Source organism: Puma concolor, chromosome B4 (genome assembly GCF_028749965.1).
Source record: "Puma concolor isolate L17-30 chromosome B4, mPumCon1.1.hap2, whole genome shotgun sequence".
Classification (NCBI taxonomy): domain Eukaryota; kingdom Metazoa; phylum Chordata; class Mammalia; order Carnivora; family Felidae; genus Puma; species Puma concolor.
The window spans coordinates 42,469,782-42,494,959 of record NC_141673.1 but is presented as its reverse complement, the minus strand read 5'-3'; the positions used below and the strand labels follow the sequence as shown (position 1 = coordinate 42,494,959).

The following is a 25,178-nucleotide window of genomic DNA, read 5'->3' as shown; positions in this document are numbered from 1 at the left end:
CCAACTGTGTTTTATAAATAACTTCCTATTCTATGGCTTGTCTTTTTATTCCATTTTTTTTTTTTTTTTTTTTTTTTTATAAACAGCTCTTAATTTTAATGTAGTCAAATTTAGTCATCTCATCCTTTAATGGTTAGTGCTTTCTGGTCTTAAAGTCTTCCCTAAATCTGTGGTCATAAAGATATTTCCAAGTAGTGTAGTAATACACAGAGTTTACTTCCTCCTACTAATCCAATGGAATATTCTTTTTTTTTTTTTAATTTTTCTAAATGCTTATTTATTTTTGAGAGATGGAGTGTGAGCAGGGTAGGGGCAGAGAGAGAGGGAGACACAAAATCCGAAACAGGCTCCAGGCTCTGAACTGGCAGCACAGAGCCTGATGTGGGGCTCAAACCCACAAACCGTGAGATCATGACCTGGGCTGCTTAACTGACTGAGCCACCCAGGTGTCCCTGGAATATTATTCTTAAACAAATGAACACGTTGTCCTTAACTTCTACGTTGTTAACAAAATACAAGTGTTATCATCATTGATAAAGTATAATTTTTTACATACTTCCATAATAATTCCATATAATTCCAACATATTTGTTAAGGTACAAGTGACAAAAAAGTAATTTTTTTCCCAAGGAAACTAAAATGAAAAGAAGGTTATGCTCAAAATAGTAAGACAAAATTATCTTTCAATGTCACTAGTGGAGAACCTCTCCTCTAATGATGTCAGATAGACATTATTATGCATCTAATTATAATTATAAATGCATCTAAATTTATTTTTCAGTACAATGAAATGTCCCAGAAGAAATATATGTTTTGTTTGTTTGTTTATTTATTTTAATTTGAGAGAGAGAGAGTACATGTGCAAGTGGGAGAGAGGTGCGGAGGGGAGAGAAAGAGAGAGAGAGAGAGAGAGAGAATGAATCTTAAGCAGGCTCCATGCTCAGTGCAGAGCCTGACATGGGGCTTGATCCCATGATCCTGAGATCCTGACCTGAGCCAAAATTAAAAGTCTGACGCTCAACTGAGTGAGCCACCCAGAAGCTCCTATGTCCTACTCTTGAACTGGAAAAACAACAACATAAAAAGCCACTTCTTTGAAGTACCTATTCCATTCTATTTCTTAGCTGATAAAATATATTGAAAATTGCTTTCTATCATGGCTAGTTGCAATACAACTGTTGGTTGTAAAAAAGGGATGTGGAAGCATCCCTATGAATATGATTTTCTCTATTTCAAGAATCAGAAAACAAAGATAACCATTTACTTTTTCTTTCAAATAAATCGATCCAGGGTAAACTTTAGTATATTCTTTGACAAGATAAACAGACAATTCTGCCTTTAGTTACCTAATTAAGTAAATACCAAACTTTTAAAAAGTGAAGTTTTCTGTTGTTTAGTAGAGTCACATGATTATTCTTTAATATTAAGTAGACTCAGTGCATGAAGGTTAGCAAACATTTGCTAGCAACCTTGCTGGCTAAAAAATGAAATAGAAAAATGCAGAAATAGAACTAAGTCACACTGTAAAAGCAAATAGAGTATTTAATAACATTAAAAAATTTCAGTACGTTGTATTTTAAAAGCCATTTCTGATAAATACAAATACTAAAAGGTATTTGTACACCATTTTGAGAACATAAGAAGCATGACAGTAACCATGCTATACTGAGAAGACTAAACACAGATTATGAATGCTATTTACAGCTTATGCTACTTAGTTCAGGCCTATGGTTTCCAATTCTTTTTTGAAACACTGTTGGACAAGAAAATGAAATCAGTGACTTTATAATAAATTAATTGTCCAGGTAACACCTTCCATAAGGTGTTTCAGTATTTCAAAATGATGCATATAACCACCTGTCAGCATGAATCTTCACAAAAAGCCAAGAAAAAATGCTTGTGTGAAAGTAGAAAATATAATTCAAATTTAACAAAACGTGTCAGAAAAATATATAAATGGTCAAAGCAAGCACCAGTTTCAGTCAGTATTTCTTTGTCAGAAGTATTAAAAGAATATTTTTATTTTAAAAGAAAAATATAACCTCAAAAGAATAGATAAAATTATGAAAGGATTTAAAATTTTGAAAGGAAAACAAAGATTTTTAAATATTTTAAAATCTATATCCAAATATTTGCTACAATAAATCTTTTTCATACAATAAAAGACCAATTTACATCTACATCTTATTAATCATTTAATGTCTAAATCTTAACTGTCAAATGTCTAACTGCAATATTAAAAATATTACCTTAAAAATAACAATTTCTTAGCAAAACCTAATTATACACAAATACATCTAACAAGAAGGGAGGCATTTCAAAAATTATACTCAGGTAGAAAATTTCACTTTAGTCAGGACTTGAGCTAATTAAAGTTTAAACTAAACATCAATTGTAACGTAGCTACTATTCTGCAGAAAACAGCCAAACAAGCATCAATATTAAATATTTGGGTTTCATTTGCAAAAGCCTCAGAGATATTTGTTTATTTATAGAATTTTACATTTATCTCAAGTCCAGAAAATGTTTAAATTTTATCGAAGGGTCATGATATTTATTTTTACAATTAAACAAAGATTCATGCTATCAGCATGCCAGATTTGTACTTCACTGAATCACTAGTTCTCAAGTTTGAGATTAAGAGATTGTAAGAGAAAAAATGGAAAAGCCAAGCCATATAGCAGCAGTCACTAAAACTGAACCTTTCACTACATAATCTGTTTCATTTAAATGAAAGCAGTTTTTAGACTTTAAAATACTAGTTTAATGAAAAGTCGGCAAGAAATTAAGAAAAAAGTGCAAGATTAAACAAACAAACCTGGCAATGAAGGAGAAAGTTCATTGTATCCTCCAAATGAAGCATTCCGGACAAGCTTTCGGCCATCAATTCGTGGAGGAAATAAAATAGGCGAAAACACAGTACAAGAAGAAAATCTACGTTGTTGTGAGCGCTCTTCTTTCATGGCTTAGAAGGTCTATTTAACGTATACGTTCACCCAGAAGGCTAATTAGATCAGTACAGCAACAAGAGGCTTTTCTCTCAAATCCAAATGTAGCGAAACCCACCAGCACAAACAAAGGACACACACATTTAACAGCAAAGGAGAAGGACCAGAGACTGTCAGATCAGCAATAAACAGAAAAGGCATTAAGCCATGCTAGTGGGTTTTTTCTTTTTTTAATGAACTGATAAACAAGAAAGGCTATTCCCCTAATGTTTCTCCTTTTTATCAAACCAGCAATGCCCTGAACTGAATTGGTGTCTTAGTAAAACAAAGCAAGATCAATACTTAGAGATTCAGGATGAAGTAAAATGCAACCCTTTTCTCACATCCGTTATGTTTTTGTAGTATCCGCCACACTTCCCACCTCTTCCGATTCTTTCTAGTTTTTGCTTACTTTAGAAATGGATATAAACACAACACTGTTTATCTTTCCTGACACCTCTAGATCTATATCTAACCTACTGCTTGCCTCAGCCATGATTAAGAATTCATAAGGAAAGATACTCTTTCAAGTGCAATTTTGATGGATTCTAACAGCTAAAGCAGGAAATAAATATTTAAGTTTTACCTCTAGCAAAGATACAGGAGTCACTGACAGCGTTACTGCAAACCAATCAACAGAAAAGATTGAAAAGACACCATAATAATGCTGAATGCTCCAATACATTTTCCTTGAAACAGATAATGAGCTGCTATAGTTCGTCTTCACTGCATTTAAACTTTTCAAAATATATCATCTACCAATGAGGATTTTCCACTTAAAATTCTCCTATTTAAAGTAAAATGCAGCTTTATTATCACAATAATAAATGGAAATATCTTTCTTTACTAGGTTAATACTAAGTTACTAGTATTATCTCACATCATTAAATCTACAGGGAAGTACCAACAGCCAAAACAATACACCATGCTCTCTTTATAACTAACCTTTAACATTTCAATGAATTCTTTCCTAGTTATATTAAAATCCATTTTCCTTATTCTACCTTAATTGAAATTAAAAAGCTCTAGTCAATTACTTCCTCTATATATCCTGAATTTTTTCTGGTCAGAGTTCCAACCTAGAAATACACTCTCTTAGTTGAAAAACTAACTCAGTTACAACTGACTTAGTGGTTCATTTTTACAGGTACTTTACCGTAAGATCTCAGTTTCCTTCCTTTTATTATGCATATGGCTCCAGGCTAGTTCTCCACTCCTATACAACAGCATCCTGTATAGTCCAAGACTGTTTCTCTTTACTAGACAGGACATTTAACAACAAACAAATTCAATTTCCTTTATGTAACGTGATCTTTCTTGGGCAAAGGCATTTCAAAATCAATTAGTGGTAAAAATAAGTTAATGGTTGATAATTACAACTACAACAGGGATTTGAGGGTTTTTTTTTCTTTTCTCCATGTCATGAAATATAAATGACCATTAATTATAGACAAGAGAGAAATAATTATAATTAATTCATGCAGTGGTGCTTGCCTCTCAAGGCATTATAGTGTAATGGTTAAGCAGGATTTGAAATTAAATTGCCTGGGTTCAAATCCCAGCTGGATGCATTGAAGCAATTAAGTTAATTTATGTGGGTCTCTGTCCTCTCATTTATAAAATACTACTACCTATATTATCAGATTTTTATAAGGATCAAACTGGAGAATATATATAAAATCTAGCAAAGTTCCAGATTAAAATGGCAGAATAAAGACACTAACCTAATGTGTTCCCTCCTAAAACTCAACTAAAATTATAATAAAGGGTTAATTTTTTAAAATCATAAAAAAGTATAGGTATGTATCCCACAAGTATGTATCCAGGACAGGATACATCAACAACATATATTTGACACTGGAAAGCATGAAATTAACAAAGAGTCATTGTTTTGCAGATCACACAAAGCTTAAATCACAAACGAGCAATGACAAAAACTGAGAACCAGCCCTATTTATGCCAAAGAATCCTTTTGCACATAATTGATAACAACAAGTTCCTTTAGATCAGAAATCAGATTAAGCTACTGATATCAGCAATTATTCTGGAATTAGGACAAAAATACAGTATAAGCAATGGTTTCAAGTTGGAAGGAAAATGACTTTCAACTTAGAATTCCATACCCAGCCAAACTATCAATTACATATTAGGGTAAAATAAAGATATTTTTACACATGCAAGACCAAAAATTCACTTTCCATGCATATTTTCAAATAATTTACTAGAGTAGTCCCTCTCACTTAGGGTTCATTAGGGCTAGTGCACTAAAATGTCCACTCTTCAAAATGAAGTAATTTTTCTTCCATACATCTATAATAGCTCTAACCATGCACCATAATCTTTGGGAGAACTTAGAAAATACTCACTTAAATTATTTTCCACAGGCCTTACTTCCCTCAAAAGACACCACTTGAAAATGGCTGTACTACAATACATATTCTATCAAAAAGTGATAGCAAAAGGTGATACAAGAAACAGGATACTCAATATAAAAGAGCTGTCATCACCCAAAAAGTCCTGTACCATTGTACTATTTCTTTGTAAACCAAGGAAAAATTGTTTGGGTGAACTCTGCCCAATTTTTTTTCTGAATTTGGCTCTTGTCTTGATAGTACACTGGTGAAGTTTCTCCTCTTTGCCCCATGCCGTGATGTTTGGGTAAGGTGAGTATACTTCCAGTACACTGATTTTTTTTTTTTTTTTTTAAGATTTTATTTTTTAGAGTTTTAGGTTCACAGCAAAATTGAGATCTCCCATATATCCACATGGCTCTCCACATATGTAGTCTCTCCTATTATCAATTTCCCTCACCAGAGTGATACATTTGTTATAACTGATGAACCTATATTGACATATCATAATCAAAGTCTATAGCTTATCTTAGGGTTCACTTTTTTTGATGTACATACCATGGGTTTGGACAAATGCATAATGACATGTATCCATCACTACAGTATCATCCCGAGTATTTTCACTGCCATAAAAACCTTCTGTGCTCTGCCTATTCATTGTTGCCTCCCTGCTAACTCCTGGAAACCAAGGATCTTTTTACTGTTTCCATAGTTTTGCCTTTAACACAATGTCATGTAGAAATCTAACGAATAACATTATTTCTAAGTCTCTATTGTATTTCATTTGTCTCTATCTCAGCACCAACACCTACTGTCTAACTTACCAGAGCATTATGGTAAGTACTAAATAACCCCTGACCCTTGCCTGGCTCTGATTCTTCAGGAGGGTCTTCACTCTTCTTTGCCCTTGGTTATCCTTAGACAGTTTAGGATAATCTTATCAAGTATCATGAAAAAATCCTGTTGAGATATGGATTCAAAATACATTGAACAGATAAAATCAATTTCATAAGTGCCATACTAAATAATACTGAATTTTCCTACTGGAAACATGGTATGTCTATTTAACTGAAAATATATCTCTCCATTTATTGAGAATACATCATCTTTTTTTTAAATTTTTTTAAAAAAAATTTTTTTTTTTCAACGTTTATTTATTTTTGGGACAGAGAGAGACAGAGCATGAACGGGCGAGGGGCAGAGAGAGAGGGAGACACAGAATCAGAAACAGGCTCCAGGCTCTGAGCCATCAGCCCAGAGCCCGACGCGGGGCTCGAACTCACGGACCGCGAGATCGTGACCTGGCTGAAGTCGGACGCTTAACCAACTGCGCCACCCAGGCGCCCCAAGAATACATCATCTTAATGTTATACTTTTCTACATAAAGATATTCTGTTAGATTTATTAGATGTATGCCTACGTACACCTTATTTTCTGTTGTTTTAAGTGGCATTTTTTGAACTGCATCTTTCCAACCATTTGTTACTGGTACATAGAACTGGAGTTAACATATATTCAGTAATTTTTTAATGATTTTAATAATTTATCTGTGAATTTGGGAGAGGTTCTATATAAACAACTATACACTAGCTGCAAATAAATTTTGTTTTCTCCTTTATTTTTTTTACATTATTCACTAGCTAAATTTCAAGTACAATATCGTAATGAAGTGTAGATGGTACACACTTTTTCCTTGCTCCTAATTGTTACTTTATAAGGTTAAGATAGCATTTGTTCCTATTTCTAATTTGCTACAGTTTTTTTTTTTTTTTTACCATAATGGATGTTAAAACTTTCAAATACATTTTGTTAATGGGATGACAACATAGTTTTTCTCCTATAATCTGTATGTTAAATGACAATCGCAGATTTTCTAATACCAAAGCCATCCTTATAATGCCTGAAATAACCCCACTGTGGTTATAATGTATTATTTCTTTATATCTTGCTTGATTCAACAGTTTGCTAATAATTTGTTAGAACTTCTTCATCTAAATTGATGAGCAGGAATATCTTGTAGCTTTTCTTTGTAATGTCTGCTTTCCATATACAAGAATTTTTATTTGTCCATTTCTATTCTAAGATGCCATCAACTATCAGCTACATTCCTGACTTCAGAGATGTCATAAAAATATGAGGAGAAGGAGACTGATGGATATTATTACACTGTAAAAGAGATCCCAAATTCAGAGATGATATCAAGTGTTTAACAATTGCCAATGGAGATTGCAAAACACTATCAATTAAAGATCTAACCCAATTTCAGAGATGTTAAAGTCAGAGGACGGGTACTGTTTTAGACTTAATGAAATACAGTATTAATGTGATATTGGAATTATATTTTTCCCTAAACATTCAGTAGAACTTGTTTGTAAATTTATCTGAGCCTATGATGTCTTTGTAAAGATAATATATATTAGTAATTAGATAATAAAAATCACTAGAATTTCCTATTACTGAATAAATTTTGGGAAGTACTCTTTCTAGAAATTTGTTCATTTAATCTAATTTTTCAAATTTATTGGCTAGAGTTGCTGCCTACATTTTTAGTTGTGTCTTTTTTTCCTAAAAATATTTCTACTTTTTTTCCCCTTAATCCTGCTCATTTTGATATTTCTTATTAGCCTTTTCAAACAACGAACTTTATCTTTCCTGATAACTCTCATCTATGTCTATTATCTTTATTATTTCCTTTCTTCTACCTACTTCAGGTTCATTCTATTATTTTTCTAACACTAAGTTAAATGCTTGCTTCATTACTTTTCAGCATTCCTGCTTGTCAAGTATTAGCATTGAAACTATTATTGTTGTTTAGATTTCCTGCTTGGGAATTGTGAGGCCTCCTTAATCAGAGGGTTGTTGTCTTTCATCAATTCTGAAAGGTTCCCAGCATTATCTTTCAATATTGCCTTCAACCCAGTAAATCACATTCTGTCATTTATAATTCCAGTTGGTGCAGATATTGGTTTGGATGGTAGGTAGTCTGTCTAGATTCTGACAGTGCCTTGCCTCCTCATGTTTTTCCTAATTTTTCCATCTTTGCTAGCATTTGGTACTGTCAGTGTACCGGATTTTAGCTATTCTAATAGGTGCATGATGATATCTCATTGCTATTTTGTTTACTGATTTTTAGTTATGAGCTCATATGTAATTTTTGGAGGCTTGTGCTTAAAACTCTCCCGTAACAAGTATCTGTGTTGATTCTTCTAGGCCCCTTTGAATACAAAAACCCAAGATCATTTTAAACTAAATGGAGGGATGTTTTTGTTTTTGCCACAGAGACAGTGTGAATTCTGGCTCCAAGCCTACATGAGTATATTGTGTTTCTCAAAGTATTGAGTCTCTCTCTCTCTCCCCCGTTCTATCTAGAGTCACATCAAAGAAAGGCAAACACACTAGTGTCTTCCTCTATGGGTATGTTTTCCAAGTTTGTTTTTGTTTTTTGTTTTTTAACTAAGAAGGACTTGTAATTTCACATGGAGAGATCTCCAATCCAAATTTCCATCATGAATGGGCTGCAGGCCTTTTGTCCCTTATTCTTGCTAAAACTCAAGTTTCAGACCTTCAGAAAACAGTAAGTGCTAGTCAGGACAAATGCTGGTTGCAGAGCTCATCATTTCTCTGGATTCCCACTCTCAATAACCCTGCCCCTCCTACTAATTCCCTTACTTTGCTGACAGTTCAATCACACATTAAAAATAGAATTTTGAAACACTGTATCCGAGTCTGAAGGGGGTGGCCTGAGAAGGAGATATGCTACCTGGTAAGCGACAGCCTCAGACAGCCTCAGCCTCTTCTCAGGTTATGCCTGGGACCTGCTGCCAGGGAGGCTTTTATCCCCATGGCTCCGCATGGTGCAGTTTCAGCTTTCTTTGCATCCAGAAAGAAAAAAAGTTGACACCTTGCATCCTGGAAGTTCACTTAAGACACTGAAAATTAGGGCCTTCTTTCAAATCTGGACATGGCTAATTAAGGAGCAACAAGACCCAACGGGCCAAATACTGGAAATAATATATGCCAGTTCACACTAGTACTTCTGGGAGAGTCTGGTGTTGGCAAATCAAGCCTGTAACTGCATTTTGTGAAGGGCCAATTTCATGAATTTCAAGAGAGTACCATAAGACACTGTTGTGCCTTGATGACACAACAGTAGAGTTTGACATATGGGATACAGCTGGTCAAGAATGCTACCATAGCCTAGCACCATGTACTACAGAGAAGCACAAGCAGCCATAGTTGTATATGATATCACAGATGAGTCCTCTGGCAGAGCCAAAAACTGGGCTAAAGAACTTCAGACACAAGCCAACCCAAGCAATGTAATAGCTTTATCAGGAAACAAGGCTAACCTTGCAAATGAAAGGGCTGTCGATTTCCAGGAAGCACAGTCCTACGAAGATGACAACAGTTTATTATTCATGGAGACACCAGCTAAGACATCGATGAATGTAAATGAAATATTCATGGCAGTAGCTAAAATGCTGCCCAAGAATGAACCACAGAAACCAGGAGCAAATTCTGCCAGAGGAAAAAGGGTAGACCTTACTGAACCCATGCAGCCAACCAGGAGTCAGTGTTGTAGTTACTAAACCTCCAGTTTGAGCTTGCTGAAATACTCTTCTGCTTCTTAAATGTTAAGGACAGTGGAATTAGAGCATTTAACCAGCCCAGTATGACTTTCAAAAAGAAGAGACCTATGACAGAGTCAAGTTTCTAATACAGAATTATTTTAAGTGTTTTGAACTTAATTTTTAATAACATGCAAGTGACCCTCTAATGTTTCAGAAGGAGGAGGGGGGAATGAGAGCTATGTATGTGCATATGTTTCTGTGGATGGTTAGGGGGAATCATTTCTCATCACCATGGATAGAGATAAATGATATGTAAACCCACAGTTAACCAGCCAGTTCTATGAAAAAGATTTGGAACTTATCAATTAGGGTTTTTCAAAAAACTTTTTTTTAGAAAAGATTCTAAAAACATTTTTGTTTAACTACAGTATTCAGGCAACTGGTAATTTCTCTTAGTATGCACATTTAAAATGTACATTCCATATTTTAACAAATTAACCACAAGAAAACAAACCCACATCTTTAGGGGGAATAAACGAACATTAGTGGGATCTAAATTATAGCCAGTCCTGGTATTTTTAATGGGGTAAAAAAAAGTCTAATGTAACCTCATCCTGTTTTAGGAATATGAAACCTAATAAATGCATCTTAACGGACAGTGTTCCTTTCAAACATGTGAACTCTTCAACAGAAATGCAACAAACCAGGTATCTGTGATTTCTGTTCAATCATTGTTGGCCATTATACACAGGTTTTGTTGTCTGGGAGCAGAGAAGGGTCTTTTGTTCCCCTTGGACATATTATTGTCAATGCACTAACAATTATGTACATTCAAACTTGATTATTTGAAATTTGATCTTCAGCCATACTATAAATAAGGTACTGCACTATAGTCTCCGTAAATGTTTATTACTCTTCTGTGATATTTACGAGTTGCTTAAAAGTATACAAAATAACGAAACAACTAATTTTTCCTTACTCTCCCTTTGAAAGGAAGGGGCTTAATTTGTTCCCACAAGGACTAGAACCATGATAAACAATGTACCAGTAATTTGTAACGTAAGTATTGCAGTATGTTAGCAAAAATCTTGCAGACTTGTTTTCCAAAGTATATTTTACTTTGATCAGTTCAGTATATTGCACTGTTTTAGGTATTTTCCTTATAGTATGAAATCTACCATGTGTCAGAGATGATTTAATCTATTTAAGTGTTGAACTGGTAGCACAACTTGTACATTTATAGTAATTCAGAATTACTGGAATTAGGGAATTACTGGAATAAGGAAAACCATTCACCAGTGTTTAGTTTTATATTGAAGACAACTCATGTTGTCCCTAAATTCCTAATTATAAATTAAACTCAAGGCAGGGGCTGAAAATATCATTTTTGGTTTGTCTTGTTTTCTAGTATAGAACTCTGTACCAAACAGAATAAATAAAGGCCAGCTTGATGGAGGAGACCCTTGGAAAATCCTGTACTCCATAGGAGGAAATGTCCATTTGTCACAAACATCCTTCCTTCACTTGGAAAATATGAGTTTGCTAAACTTTCACTGTTGCATTCTTTCTTCTTTTTTCAAGTTTATGTATTTATTTTGAGAGAGAGAGAGAGAGAGAGAAAAGGAGAGAGAGAGAAAGAAAGAATGAATGAATGAATGAATGAGCAGGGGAGGGACAGAGAGGGTGAGAGAATTCCAAGCCAGGCTCCACACTGTCAGCATAGAACCTGATGTGAGGTTCAAGCCCAGGAACAATGAGATCATGACCTGAGCTGAAATCAAGAGTTGGATGCTTAACTGACTGAGCCACCCAGGCCCCCCTTACTGCTTTACTCTTAAAACTTATGTATGTTCAAACTTACAACAACCAAAATGAAAACCGAAAAATTTCTATGAAACTGTTTATTTTCTCTCAGAAATTATGCAAATATTCCTTGGTAAATTAAATTCATATCATCTTGCTATAATAATACAGAAACGTGCCTCTCCATGCCTCAAATTAGGAAAGGAAAATTGTAGCAATCAAGTCTATAGGTGAAACTATTTTACCAGTCTTGCTAAGAAGGTGATCTCAACCTCTCAGACTTTGGAAACAAATGGGAGGAAATCCCAACGGAAAAAGCACTGAGAAACTAGTGCAAGTAGTACCTTATAATTCTTTAATGTTATCTTAAGTAAACATACACACATACACACCTTTCTAAATATTTTTCTAGTTTTTATTTATTTTTGAGAGAGAGTGAGTGTGTGAGCAGGGGAGGGGCAGAGAGAGAGAGAGAGAGAGAGAGACAGAATCCGAAGCATGCTCCAGGCTCTGAGCTGTCAGCACAGAGCCCGACATGGGACTCGAACTCAAGAGCCGTGAGATCATGACCTGAGCCAAAGTCGGGTGCTTACCTGACTGAGCCACCCAGGCGCCCCCACACACATACATATCTTAAGTAAATATAAATAAATACACACGCATGTACTTTAATTAAATACACACATGCATACACAAACACAGAGAACATTTATAGGAAAAACAGTGCTTTAGTACTCTTAATGTTAATCTTGCTGCTTTGTTAAAGAAGCAATTAACAAGGCCTGGCAATGGTAAGACAGACTCGTCTCATCTTTGCAAAGATGCTTAAAACAGGGCTAAATTATTTTCAATAAATGTTTTCAAACTATTTCAGTTTTATCTACAGGAGCATAGGAACATTTGAAAAACACAGATATAGCAACATTTCACAGGAGGGATTTAGAAAAATATTGCGTTCTCATTTTTTTAATTTGCCAAATATTTTAATTTTTTAATTATTTAATAACTTCCATACCTCTGAAGCAACTATCTGAACACAAGGAATTTCAAACAGAAAACAATTCTGTCTTAAGAAATAACTTCAAAAGTCCAACAGTGAGGATTCAAAAACTGAGAAGAAAATTAACATAACCTCTAACTTATATACTATTTGTAATGAAAATGACCTATGTCTACTAACCAAAGCACAGCATTTAGGAGAAAAAAAAAAATAAAGATGGTGGGGATAAATTCAAGTACTCTTTCAGGTAAAACAATTTTCATGAAATACAGCACATACATTCAAGACACATTTGTTACGTGTCTTGAGTCTTATCAGTGTTTAAGAATTGATCCTAGGGGCGCCTGGGTGGCGCAGTCGGTTAAGCGTCCGACTTCAGCCAGGTCACGATCTCGTGGTCCGTGAGTTCGAGCCCCGCGTCGGGCTCTGGGCTGATGGCTCGGAGCCTGGAGCCTGTTTCCGATTCTGTGTCTCCCTCTCTCTCTGCCCCTCCCCCGTTCATGCTCTGTTTCTCTCTGTCCCACAAATAAATAAACGTTGAAAAAAAATTTAAAAAAAAAAAAAAAAAAAAAAAAAAAAAGAATTGATCCTAGGAATAGCTTACCAAAGAAGGAGGAACTGCTTCGATTCATGAAGGAAACTGACTTCTTGGTCTCCTTTCGTCTATAAACCACTTAAATGAAGGTGTCACCTGAGACTTATACCAGTGATGTCTAAAACTGTCACCCTGGGGAATACGGTACAACATCTTCGCACTAGTAAACTCTGCAAAGAAAATCCCCCTTTACTTTGAAGTCTTCTATTAAGTAGTAGATACACACCCATCACATCATGTTTAATGCTACCAGGGCATTCAAGGTGAAGGGACTTTGAGGTTTAAGAGAATTTACTAAAGGATAACAGAAACTCATTGTACCTTTAATTCAAAGCATGTACCTTTTAATTCAAGTCTAGATAAACAAGCATGGTCTAAATTATTTTAGCTAAAACTAGTTAAGCAGATAACTGATTAAATAGGTAACTTTTAGTTTTAAAAGTCTTAAAATTTTTAACATTTAAAAATTAATTTGAAACCTACTCCTTTAAGTTTTGACAAAACAACATTTTACATTCTCTCACAAAGCACTACAACTGAAAGATGGTTTTATAAAACTAAAAGTATGCAAAATCGCTTTTTATGACCAAAGAATGAAAGGGTAGCTACAGGATGAACTACAGTTAACTCATCAAGCTTCGATAACAACTGCAAATGTTCTCTAGAGGGAACAGAGTATATGTGAGATGAGCTATAATTTAGTCTCTAGGCTCCCTGGGCACTGTTCTTATTTGAAAGTAGAAGAAGAAAGGGGAGACAATAACCTAATAAATATACATATTTCTCTTTCTTGACAAACAACTGAATTACATAAAATATGTCAAAGAAGTCAGCATAAAACAAATACCATCCTATTTAAGAGACTGTAATCATTCTAAAGTTCAAACTATTTTTAAGGAAACTGGTATACTTAAGGTAAAAATCTGGCATGTAAATAAGTTCTGGAATAATCTCTTTACCTTAATTTAAACATATAACAAATAAAAGACTATCCTGATATGTGTGGGCTTTAGTGAGAAGAATCAGTGTCCCTAGTTTCTTCAAAAAAAAGAAAAGAAAATCCTAAATCAATGGAAGGAAACCGCACCACAAAAACAAAAACAAAAACAAAAACAAAAACAAAAAACTAACAACTTAACTGTTTTTAAGGGATAATGACCTACATTAAATTGGTATGAATCAATATGCATGAAGGAGACTCAGCCAGAAAACAGGAACAATCAGACTCTTTGCCATTCTAAAGTACCAGCAAAACAAACTTCTAACATGACAGCATATATAAAACAAAAAGAAAACAGCTGACCCTGTAATTTACTCCTGCAGAGTGGAGTATTAAGACTATAGGCTATGACAGTCCTGAGATTGAAAACTGCCTCTGACATTTACTAGTTTTGTGAATTTGAACAAATGACTTAACATCCCTCCCTGATCCTTAGTTTTCTCATTTGTGAAGCAGAGTAACTGCTTCTATGTTTTATGAGGTTGTTTCAACAGTTAAATATAATTTTGCACATAAGACTTTTAGCATATTAGCCAAACTTGGTAAGCGCTCAATAAATGGTAGCTAATAGCAAGAGTTCAGCAAATGGCACCAATATAATGCCATTTTTTCCTGATGCATTGTCATCCACTCTCTTGTGGGACCTTCCTCTTTAGCAAACATGGGAACAATATCATAGATGAGATTCATGTTAGAGAACAGGTTCAAGTACATGAACATTGCCCCCAGAATTGCATCTATTCAGTAAAAAAAAAAAAAAAAATGAGACTAAAGCTTCACAAGGGCAGGGACTAAACACATAAAAGGTGCTCTATATAGGCATTCATTCAGTTATTCAACACAAAAGTACTTACCATGTTCAAGTTACTATGTATGCTAGGAACAGATGAGTATTTTTTTTTTTTTTTAAAAAGGACAATCTCTTTCCTGAGGAGCTTACTGACAATGCCATTTACTCTCCATACCTTTCTTCCATTTACATTAACCCTCCATTATTCTATCAATTCAGTATTCATCTGTTGGAGCTTGCCTCAGCCCCCAAAGCCACTTACTTACACACTGAGCTGTCCACTAATTCTGACATTTCCTCCTACAGATCCCACCCCCTCCACCGAAGCAATTAACCAAACTCATCCATTAAACCTCCACTCCCCTACCAGCATCCCATGCCTACTCTGCCACTTTTATTGCACATACCTAGTAAAGCCTAACCTCACAGAAGATAATCTCACACTGAGGCAGGTTAATATCAACCTCAACTGAGGCCCAAACACTATCTGGCACCCCACTACCATGGTTCTTCCACTTTCCAGCTGTGTTCCTAGGCCTGTCAACACCTCACCTTCACAGTGAAACCCATCATGGTTGCCTCCTCTGAGACCTGCCCAACTAATTATGTATTTCTCTTTACTGACTTTGTCCTGTCAACATTTGGACATGCTCAAATATCGCCTTTCTTAAATCTCCTTTTTGCCCCATTGTCTTTCTCTAGCTACCATACACATTCCTCCCCTTCAAAGGCACAATTCCTGAAAGAGTTTGCCAACTGTCTTCAATTCCTTATCTTTCTTACTCATCCTATTGCTCTCATCTTCTGCCTTCATCACTGTCCCCAAAACTGAATTCACAAATGTTAGCAATGATATCTTGTCAATGGATCATTTTTCTTAACTGGCTTGACTTCTGAGCTGCATGTAAAACTACAGGTCACTCTTCCTCCCTCATAAAACCGTCTGTTTCATTCTTCTGGGATACAACACTCCTTTACAAAGCTCCTCTGCCAATACTTTCTCCATCATATCCTTAAATGTTGACATTTTTTAGGATGGTATTCCAACTACTTTTCTCAAGCTTCAATTCTTCCCAAACTTTTTACAACTTACAATGAGAAATATATTTTACATAAGTACACGTATGAGTGTATGAAGATAAAAATTTCACAGATCACACAAGCTTTGATCTTTTGATTCTATTTTACTTCATTTAAAACACAATACTGTCTGGGAATCTCTAAACTGATGCATATGGTTGTTTTAACCATCTCAATTACTCTATGCTAATGACTTCCAAATCTACACTTCTAGTGCAGAAGTGTCTATTAAACCCTGAACTCATAAAGCCAATCTCCTCCTTAACATGCCATGTGGATAGCTCTAACACACTTCAAACTCACCATGTCCAAAACTGGAATCCTCAGCATCTTTCCCCCAAACTTGGGTCTTTCTCCATAGTTCCCTATCTTGGTAAACTTTTAAACTAGTTTCCCAAGCAAAATATGTAGGAGTCATTGTGGATTCTTCCTTCCCTCTTTCCACTGTCGCCTCCACCCAAATCATTCACTAATCCGGGACAAATTTTCCTTTTTTTATTCCCACAACTGTCACTCCCATCCAGGCTGTATTCACCTTACCTAGATAGTACAGTCTAGTAGTGAATCTTCTCATTGGTACTATATTCTTCCCAATTTATGAATATAATTCTAATCACTGTGTTGCCTACTATTATAGTTATCTATTGCTGTACCTTAAACTACACAAAACTTAGTGCTTTAAAACATTAAATTATTTGCTCACAATGCTGCAATTAGGCAAGTTGAGGTTGGTGGTGGCTTGTCTCTGATCCACACAGTATCTGCCAGAATACCCAATATGGCTTGTCACTCTTACGGACCTTCAGCTGGGATGACTATAGCAAGCTGGGGCTAGCTATTTTGTGCTTCTAGATTGCATGTTGAAAGGGTAGGGGTAAAGGAAGAATAAACTCCATTTCTTGATGGGAAAGTTGCAAGAACGCATAAAAAAAAAGGCATATAAGATGAAAGATATTGTTGCAGTCATCTTTGAAAATGAAACACACCACAGTCCACTTAATTCACATTCCTTCTACATCCAAAATACACTCAATGTCTCCCCCAAGCCAAAATGTCATTCTATTATAGCACTGACTATAAGGCTGGGTCTAATTATTTAAATCAGGTGCAACTGCAAATGGTACTCCTTGGGTTTAGTTCCTCACATGTAGCTTCTCAGATGTACCTCCTCTGAAGCCAAAATCCCATCACCTCAAAAGATAGCTTCTCTGCCCCACTGTAGTAAGCCAGGGGTAGGACTACAATGGACACTGGGGTTCAAAAGATGAAGGGGATGAGGAGTTACACAGAAGGCACAATAAATAGTCCCACAGCTATTGTGAAATCTGCTTGGCACATGTCATCAGCAGTTTGATTAGAACAGTTATGGGGGTGCCTGGGCGGCTCAACCAGTTGAGCATCTGACTCTTAATTTCAGCTCAGGTCATGATCCCAGGGTCATTGGATCGAGCCCTCCATCATGCACTGAGAGTGGGGCCTGGTTGGGATTCTCTTTCTCCTTCTGCCCCCTCCTCCACTTGTGCGCTCTCTCTGAAAAATTAATTAAATAAAACAAACAAACAAAAAAGCACAGTTATGTTCTTTGAAAATAGTCCTTTGGGGCTCTTGACTCTGCCTTCTTTCTGGGTGGGCTCCTGGACCCATCCCCTGAGTCAGTCTTCCCATTTCATAAGAAATGGTCCATGTTTGCAACAGTGTAGTTTTCTCAGCCTGCTTCATGCCCACATAAGATTGGGATTCTCCCCACACACAAAGGCTCTTTTTAGTTGAACTATCCTTTTCCATCTACGCTGGTGGTGTTTCTATCAGCACCATTCTTGTAAAAACATTGTGAGTTTCTTATGAATTTTATTAGAATTAACTCAATTTAACAGATGCCACATCCACAGATTTCTTTGAGATAGCCAGTTCACTCCTCTGGGCTATGTCATGGTGCTGCAGGACAGTGGACTTAAAGGCCTTAGAAGCTCTTCTGGCTAGCTGAGATATTCTGAAAGGTACACCTTTTAGACTCTTTAAAGCCCTTTTGAAAGGCTCCAACAGACATTGTCTTTCTGAACTCTCAACACAGAATCTTACAGAAGCCTGATCTTGATTGGATCCTTATTCTGAGGCCATTTTTTACTAATGGCACCCTGGGATTTGAGAAGTGTTTAGATAAGTAAAGGGAAGGGAGAAGGCATTCATTCCATTCCATAGTGGAGGATACCAGGATAAATAAAAGCACAGTCTTGCGGGAGAATAGCAAAGAAAGTCATCCCGCTGGGTTCATGATGAGGGGAAACACAAAATGAAATTGTAAAGGTAGAATAAAATCAGACAAATTAAGAGTCCTGATTACCAGATTATGGAATCTGGAATTTAAGCTCTCGACGGTTTGTCCAAATGTTACTACATCAGAGACACCTGGAGAGTTTTATAAATACAGAGCCTCACCCTAGAGGAAAAAACAGCTCCCAGAGCTTCTGAAAGGCTGGAGTAGAAATCTGTATCTAAGCAAAGCTCCCAGGTGATTGATTCTCAGACACAGCCAGACTCAGAAGCCACTGCTCTAGGCAATAGTCAACTGGTGACTTTTTGAGAATGGGAGGGACATAAATGCAGTTATCTAGTGAAATTTTTGGTTATAAATCTGAATGATAAAAATAAATTACCCTTACCAAGTGCTCAGTTTCCTCACTTGTGAAACAGGGAAAATGATTTATACACCATAAGGTTCTTGCAAGCATTCTAGGAGCTAATGTATGTAAAAAATCACTTAGAGACATGAAGAGCATTAAAAGTTAGTCATTATTACTATAAGTTTCTAGAACTCTTAAGTCTTTCCATTCACAAGCTGATAATACTAAGCAAGAGTATTTGAGATATTGTAGACAAATCAAAGAGGTTTACAGAATATTTGTTAATCTCCTCCAGCAGTTTATCTTCCTCATAATCAAGAGTTAATGAATCTACCTTATTTCAAAACAAATCTGACACCTGGAAACTCTGACATGGAATTTCAGTAGGTAAACCCAAGATATTTTGCATTACACAAAGCCAATAGGTTGACTTTAATAAAAAGTATATTCAGCATGTAATTCACTCCATAAATATTAATCAGGTGCAAATCAAGATATAACTGACACTAGAGCTGCTTTAAATGCAAAAATTAGAGGTTTACATGGGTCACTAAAATAATTTCTAAATGAGATTAAGATGCTTAAGTACAGCAACAGCTGAAATATCAGCTTACAACTCAAACAGAATAATTTATTTAAAATAATCATAATTAGGGGCGCCTGGGTGGCGCAGTCGGTTGGGCGTCCGACTTCAGCCAGGTCACGATCTCGCGGTCCGGGAGTTCGAGCCCCGCGTCGGGCTCTGGGCTGATGGCTCAGAGCCTGGAGCCTGTTTCCGATTCTGTGTCTCCCTCTCTCTCTCTGCCCCTCCCCCGTTCATGCTCTGTCTCTCTCTGTCCCAAAAATAAATAATCGTTGAAAAAAAAAAATTAAAAAAAAAAATAAAATAATCATAATTATTATTTATTAAACATTTCCCACTGAAATAAAGTTCAAAATGATCATGTAACTTACTATTTACCAATTAATATTCATTTAAAAAGAAGTCACTAAAGCCTACTTTCAAAGAATAATTCATAGTCACAATACCAAAACCTGAATAATTATAGAGACATTGTGATAGTTAAGACTCCAAATTAAATTTTTAAAATATTTGATAACCTAAGTATACATTAGCTTTAAAACACCAAACTTAAGTGCTTAGTTTTAAAAGCAGAAATCTTTCCACCATTGCTACCGTAGTACCGCAAGAGAGTTCAAAGCATCTGATTAAATAAACTGTGCTAAGAAGCAGAATTCAAGATATGAAATTTATCAAATATGAATTAGGAAGTGAGATCCATAATCCTTAGGAGTCCCCAAGACTCTTTTAGAGAGTCTGCAAGGTTAAAACTAGTTCCATAATAGATTTTCATTGTGTTGACATTTGCACTGACAGCACAAAAGCAATGTTCAAAGTGCTAACACCTTAGCACAAATCAATGCAAAGAGACTAACTGTTGTAGGGTCACTGATTTCTTCACTGCCATGCACTTACAGTAAAAGGCCAGTTTCACTTACAGATGTTGTTGATGAAGCATTAAAACTTATTCATCTTAAACCCTGATAGTTTTAACATTTCTGTGTGACAAGATGAGAAGTATGCATAAAGTACATCTTTGTATTGTATTTTAAAATGTGTCAACACTTAGTAGATCTATGTAATTCACTAACTATTTCCCAAATGACTAATGCTTGATGTTAAAAAAAATCATGCATGAGTAAAGAACCATTCAAAGTTCAAGAGAGATGAATGGACTTTAACTTAAGAGAGTACGAAAAGATTATTGATGCGGTTTCAGATTCTACTTTGCAACCAATATTTAAGAAACTACCACTTGTGGGGTGCCTGGATGGCACACTCTGTTAAGTGTCTACTCTTGATATAGGCTCAGGTCATGATCTCATGGTTCATGGGATCGAGCCCTGTGCCAGACTCTGCACAGACAGCACAGAGCCTGCGTGGGATTCTCTCTGTCCCCTTCTCTCTCTGCCACTCCCTCCCGCCCTCCCTCCCTCTCTCTCTCTCAAAATAAATAAATAAACTAAAAAAAAAAAAAACTACCACTTGTCAAATTTTGGTGTGTATCAAAGACTATTTGCATTTATGTATTAAGCTATTAATGTAATCCTCCCTTTTCCGACTATGTATGTGTGTGAGGCCAGATTTTGTTCATATTCTTCAATCGAATCATTACATCATGATTGCAGAAGCAGATGTGAAAATCTGGGTGTCTGTTTGTAAACTAGATATTAAAGAGATTTGCAAAAATTGTAAATAGTAGTTCTCAACCAATGACAATTTTGTCCCTCAAGGGACATTTGGCAAAGTGTCAGCTATTTCTGGTTGTATACAACTGGAGAAAATGCTATCGTCATCTAGTGGGTAGAGGCCAAAGATGCTGCTAAATACCCTACAATGCATAGGACATCCCCCGCAAGAATTATCCAGCCCATAATGTTAATAGTGGCAAGTCTGAAAGACCATGAAGGAAAAGAATACCACTCTTCTCAATACTTTTTTTTGAGGGAAAGGAAGGAGGAACATAGTTATTTTTAATAAAAACGTTATTCCTATTAACCTGTAAAAGGCTTATTATTATAAATTTAAATGATTAAGTATAAACATTTTTAAAATTTCTTCCTTCTATTTTACGATAAATACTGATAGGTTAATCCACATAAAAGTTCTTTGAGGTCTTCAATAATTTTTAACAGTGTAAAGGAGTCTTGAGACCACAAAGTTTGAGAATCACTCAATTAGAACAGTATAACTAACCAAGTACACTGGGGAATATAAGAGGAATTAAAAGGACTCTAAAGGAAAATAAACTCATTTCAAGAGTAAAATAGATGACCAAAGCAAACAAAAAACCCATAAAACCAAATAGCTACAAAGAAAAAATTATGATAGACCTAAAATGTCATTCTCCCCTTATAACCACAACTAAATTAAAAGCACAATTTCTTACCCTGACTATGAGGACTTGCTGGACTAAAAGACGGCTGATACAAATCTTTGGTTGGTGTTGGATAAGCTTCTTTCCCTTGGCGCTGACTCATCTTTCCTGGTGTCAGATGTTGAGATTCGTCACTGTTTGCTACCACAGCTCAAGGAAAGAAGAATAAAAGAATTAGTACTGATGTTACACATTTACATAATTACACAGTTAATAATACGGTATAGAACTATGATTGAAATAGCCTCAATAGTTATATTTGTTTTCCAACTCTGTACTTTAATAAATCTGCATAACTTTTATTTTCTTTTAATTGTAGTTTGCCATCAATCCAAGAGGAACTGATTGCTACGTATGGGTCCAATTACACAAAATTTAGACATTATAAAAATGAAAATACAGTCAACTAAAAATGAAGGGTACTCCAAAGTTTACTATGGCCTTTTCATTGTGCTATTAACTTTTTACATTTGCCAATAAACCAATAAGCAAGAGACAAAGTCATTGCATTAAAAAAAAAAAAAAAAATGGGGGCCCCTGGGTGGCTCAGTCAGTTGAGAGTCTGACTTCAGCTCAGGTCGTGATTTCACAGTTCGGGAGTTTGAGCCCCACACTGGGCTCTGTGCTGACAGCTCAGAGCCTGGAGCCTGCTTCAGATTCTGTCTGTCTGTCTGTCTCTCTCTCTCTGCCCCCCCCGCCCCCCCCCCCCACACTCTGTCCCTCTCAAAAATAAACAAACGTTAAAAAAAAATTTTTTTTAAAGAAATACAGTCACTAAATATATGAAATACTCAACCTTCATTAGTAATCAGAAAAAATACAAATTAGTAGCAATATAAAATATTCATATTCACTAGAATTTCTACTCTAATTCCTAATTTTCATGAAAAATAGGTATGATTCTTGTTTTAGAAATAGGAAAACTTGAGGTTCATTCAGAGACTGCTTTACCTAAGACTCAGTAATAGAGGTAAGATGTCTAACTCAGGAGCATTTGGTTCCAAAGTCTAATCTCTTAAAAGCTTGCTGCCTCAATAATCAATTTAAATAGTGTTTAAAGTCATTATTCACCCATTTGCTAATGAAGAAGAGCAATGCCCACTTGCAGAGAGGGCAGAAAAGAGAAAAATACTCAAATGAAGGAATAGGGCAAATTGTGACGAAATCCACAGTGCCCTAGCCATCTCCATGTCCATTCATTTTGTTTCTGTGCTTTCTGCCTACAAAAGCTTAGCTTTATCTTGAGAAAGAATGATTCTGTCTTCACTACAGATTTAATTTGTAACTTAATCAGAACATCATGTTCACATTTTTATCACTGTATCTTTTAAATTAAATTGTTTTCTATTGTGCTCAAGTTTTCAAGATCTATATTTTAGCTTTGTACATTTCAATGTAAAAACTAAAAAACAAAAAACAAAACAAAACAAAAAAAACCCAAAACACAAAAACCTTCCACTTAACATCCAAGTAAAGATATAAAAAGTCTATGTTCCCATCAGGTCCATAAAAAAAAGAATCTATACACTGAGGACTCCTGAATTTATCTCTTCCTGAACTAAACTCACACGTCCAATTGCCTGACTTCTACTAGCCTCTACTTTTTAACAGGCATCTCAAATTTATCCAGAGCATAATTCTTGATTCTGTTTATCCTCCAAACCTACCACTCACTATTGTCCTCCACCACTTTCTCAGGCCAAAAACTTCAGATATATTCTTTTATTTTTCTCTTCCTTAAACACTTCACACCTGATTTATTTGTGAGATCTTTATAGTTTACCCTCAGAATTTATCTTGAATCTTTTTACTTCTTCCCACTTCTACAACTATCACCCTATTCTAAGCCACCATTACCTGTCCACTGGATCACAGCAACAGATTTTTACCTAGTCTCCAGACTTACTGTCTTGCTCTTTGCTTGTTTAGAATTCATTCTCTACACAGAAACCTGAATAATCTTTGTAAATCATGAATCAGATCTGCGCCACACAGAAATATCCTCAATGCTTTCCATTATACTTGAATCCCATGGCATACGAACTGAAAAGTGTCTGGCCTCTGCTTACCTTTACAATCTCATTATCTACTACTCTCCTTAGTCACTTGGCTACTTGGCTCCAGCTAGAATGGCCTTCGTGGTATTCCTTAAAACATGCCATTTTGCTCCAGTGTCTGGGTCTTTCTATCTCTTGTTCTCTCAACCTGGAAAACTCCTACTGCAGAGGTTCACATTATTGACCCCTCTCTACGTGTTGTCTGTGCTCTAATGCCCTATCTTCAACAAAGCTCTTCATCATGCCTATGAAATTGATCAATTCTTTTATTTTTTTGGTTAGTGTGCACTCTGCCACGATTATACTCTATCACTTTATCATACATGATTTTCACTGTTGCTCTTATCACTATCTGAAATTATATCATTTGTTTATTGTCTGCCTTCTACAGGAGACCATTAAGTTCCATAAGAGAATGGAGTTTTATCTGCCTTATATTTCCATAAATCCTCAAGTCCTCGTATGGTTCTGACATAATGAAGGTGTTCAATAGAGTCTTGCTGAATGAACCAATCAACAAATTTTATACCTTTATCAAACTTTATTATCATAAAGTAAATGGCAGCTCCTTTGGTTACTAAATCCAAGATCCACTTAATTCCTAAAAATTACTATTAAAATTAAAGATGTATGGTATAGATGTAGGAAGAGACAAATTGACCTAAAGAACAAAACAGAGAGATCTCATAATCAAACCCATGCATACGCTGAGCCTAGATATACAACAGAAGTAGGGACTACCTCCATTAATGATACTAGGAAAATTAAGTATTGGAAAATCAGGTCCCTACCCTCATACCATGCACAAAGAACAGTCTTAGGAAAATTAAAGACATCACTGTAAAAAGCAAAACTTAAAACCTTTTAGAAGAAAATATAAAAGAAAATATCTTTATAAACTTGGGATAGGGAATGATTCCTTTAAAAAGACACAACAAAGCACTAACCAAAAATAAAGAACTGATAAATTCTACTATATTAAAATTAAGATTTTAATCAAAAGGTACCATAAAAAGTTAGAAAGAAAAACAGGATATTTGCAACATATATAATTAACAAAGGGTTAGTATCCAGAATATGTTAAGAAAGATAACAAGCCTATAAGTCAATTAGAAAAAGACCAACAACACAGTAGAGAAATGTAGGGATACATCAAAAAGAATAAAATACCTAGGAATACATTTAATCAAGAGGTGAAAGACATGTACAATGAAAACTATAAGACAGTGACAGAAGAAACTGAAAACACAAATAAATGGAAAGACAGTCCATTCTCATGGATTGGAACAATTAATATTGTTAAAATGTCCATACCACCTACAGCAACCTACAGATTCGATGCAGCCCCTATGAAAATTCCAATGGCATTTTTCACAGAATTAGA

At 35.5% G+C, this 25,178-nt stretch overlaps 1 protein-coding gene and 1 pseudogene across 16 annotated transcripts in view; one reads left to right on the top strand and one right to left on the bottom strand.

The window, feature by feature from the left end:
- Nucleotides 1-25,178, bottom strand: part of OSBPL8 (oxysterol binding protein like 8) — a 157,149-nt gene that overhangs the window by 55,226 nt on the left and 76,745 nt on the right. For 10 of the 16 annotated variants that reach the window (XM_086712761.1, XM_086712760.1, XM_086712766.1 and 7 more), the window contains one exon: nucleotides 21,750-21,887. In XM_086712761.1, the coding sequence (XP_086568887.1) occupies nucleotides 21,750-21,887 (138 nt within the window). Of the gene's footprint in view, nucleotides 1-2,818; nucleotides 6,399-21,749; nucleotides 21,888-25,178 lie in introns of those variants that run through there. The other 6 variants (XM_086712763.1, XM_086712767.1, XM_086712774.1 and 3 more) reach the window with 2 other exon arrangements.
- LOC112863703 (ras-related protein Rab-5A pseudogene) lies at nucleotides 9,300-10,030 on the top strand (annotated as a pseudogene).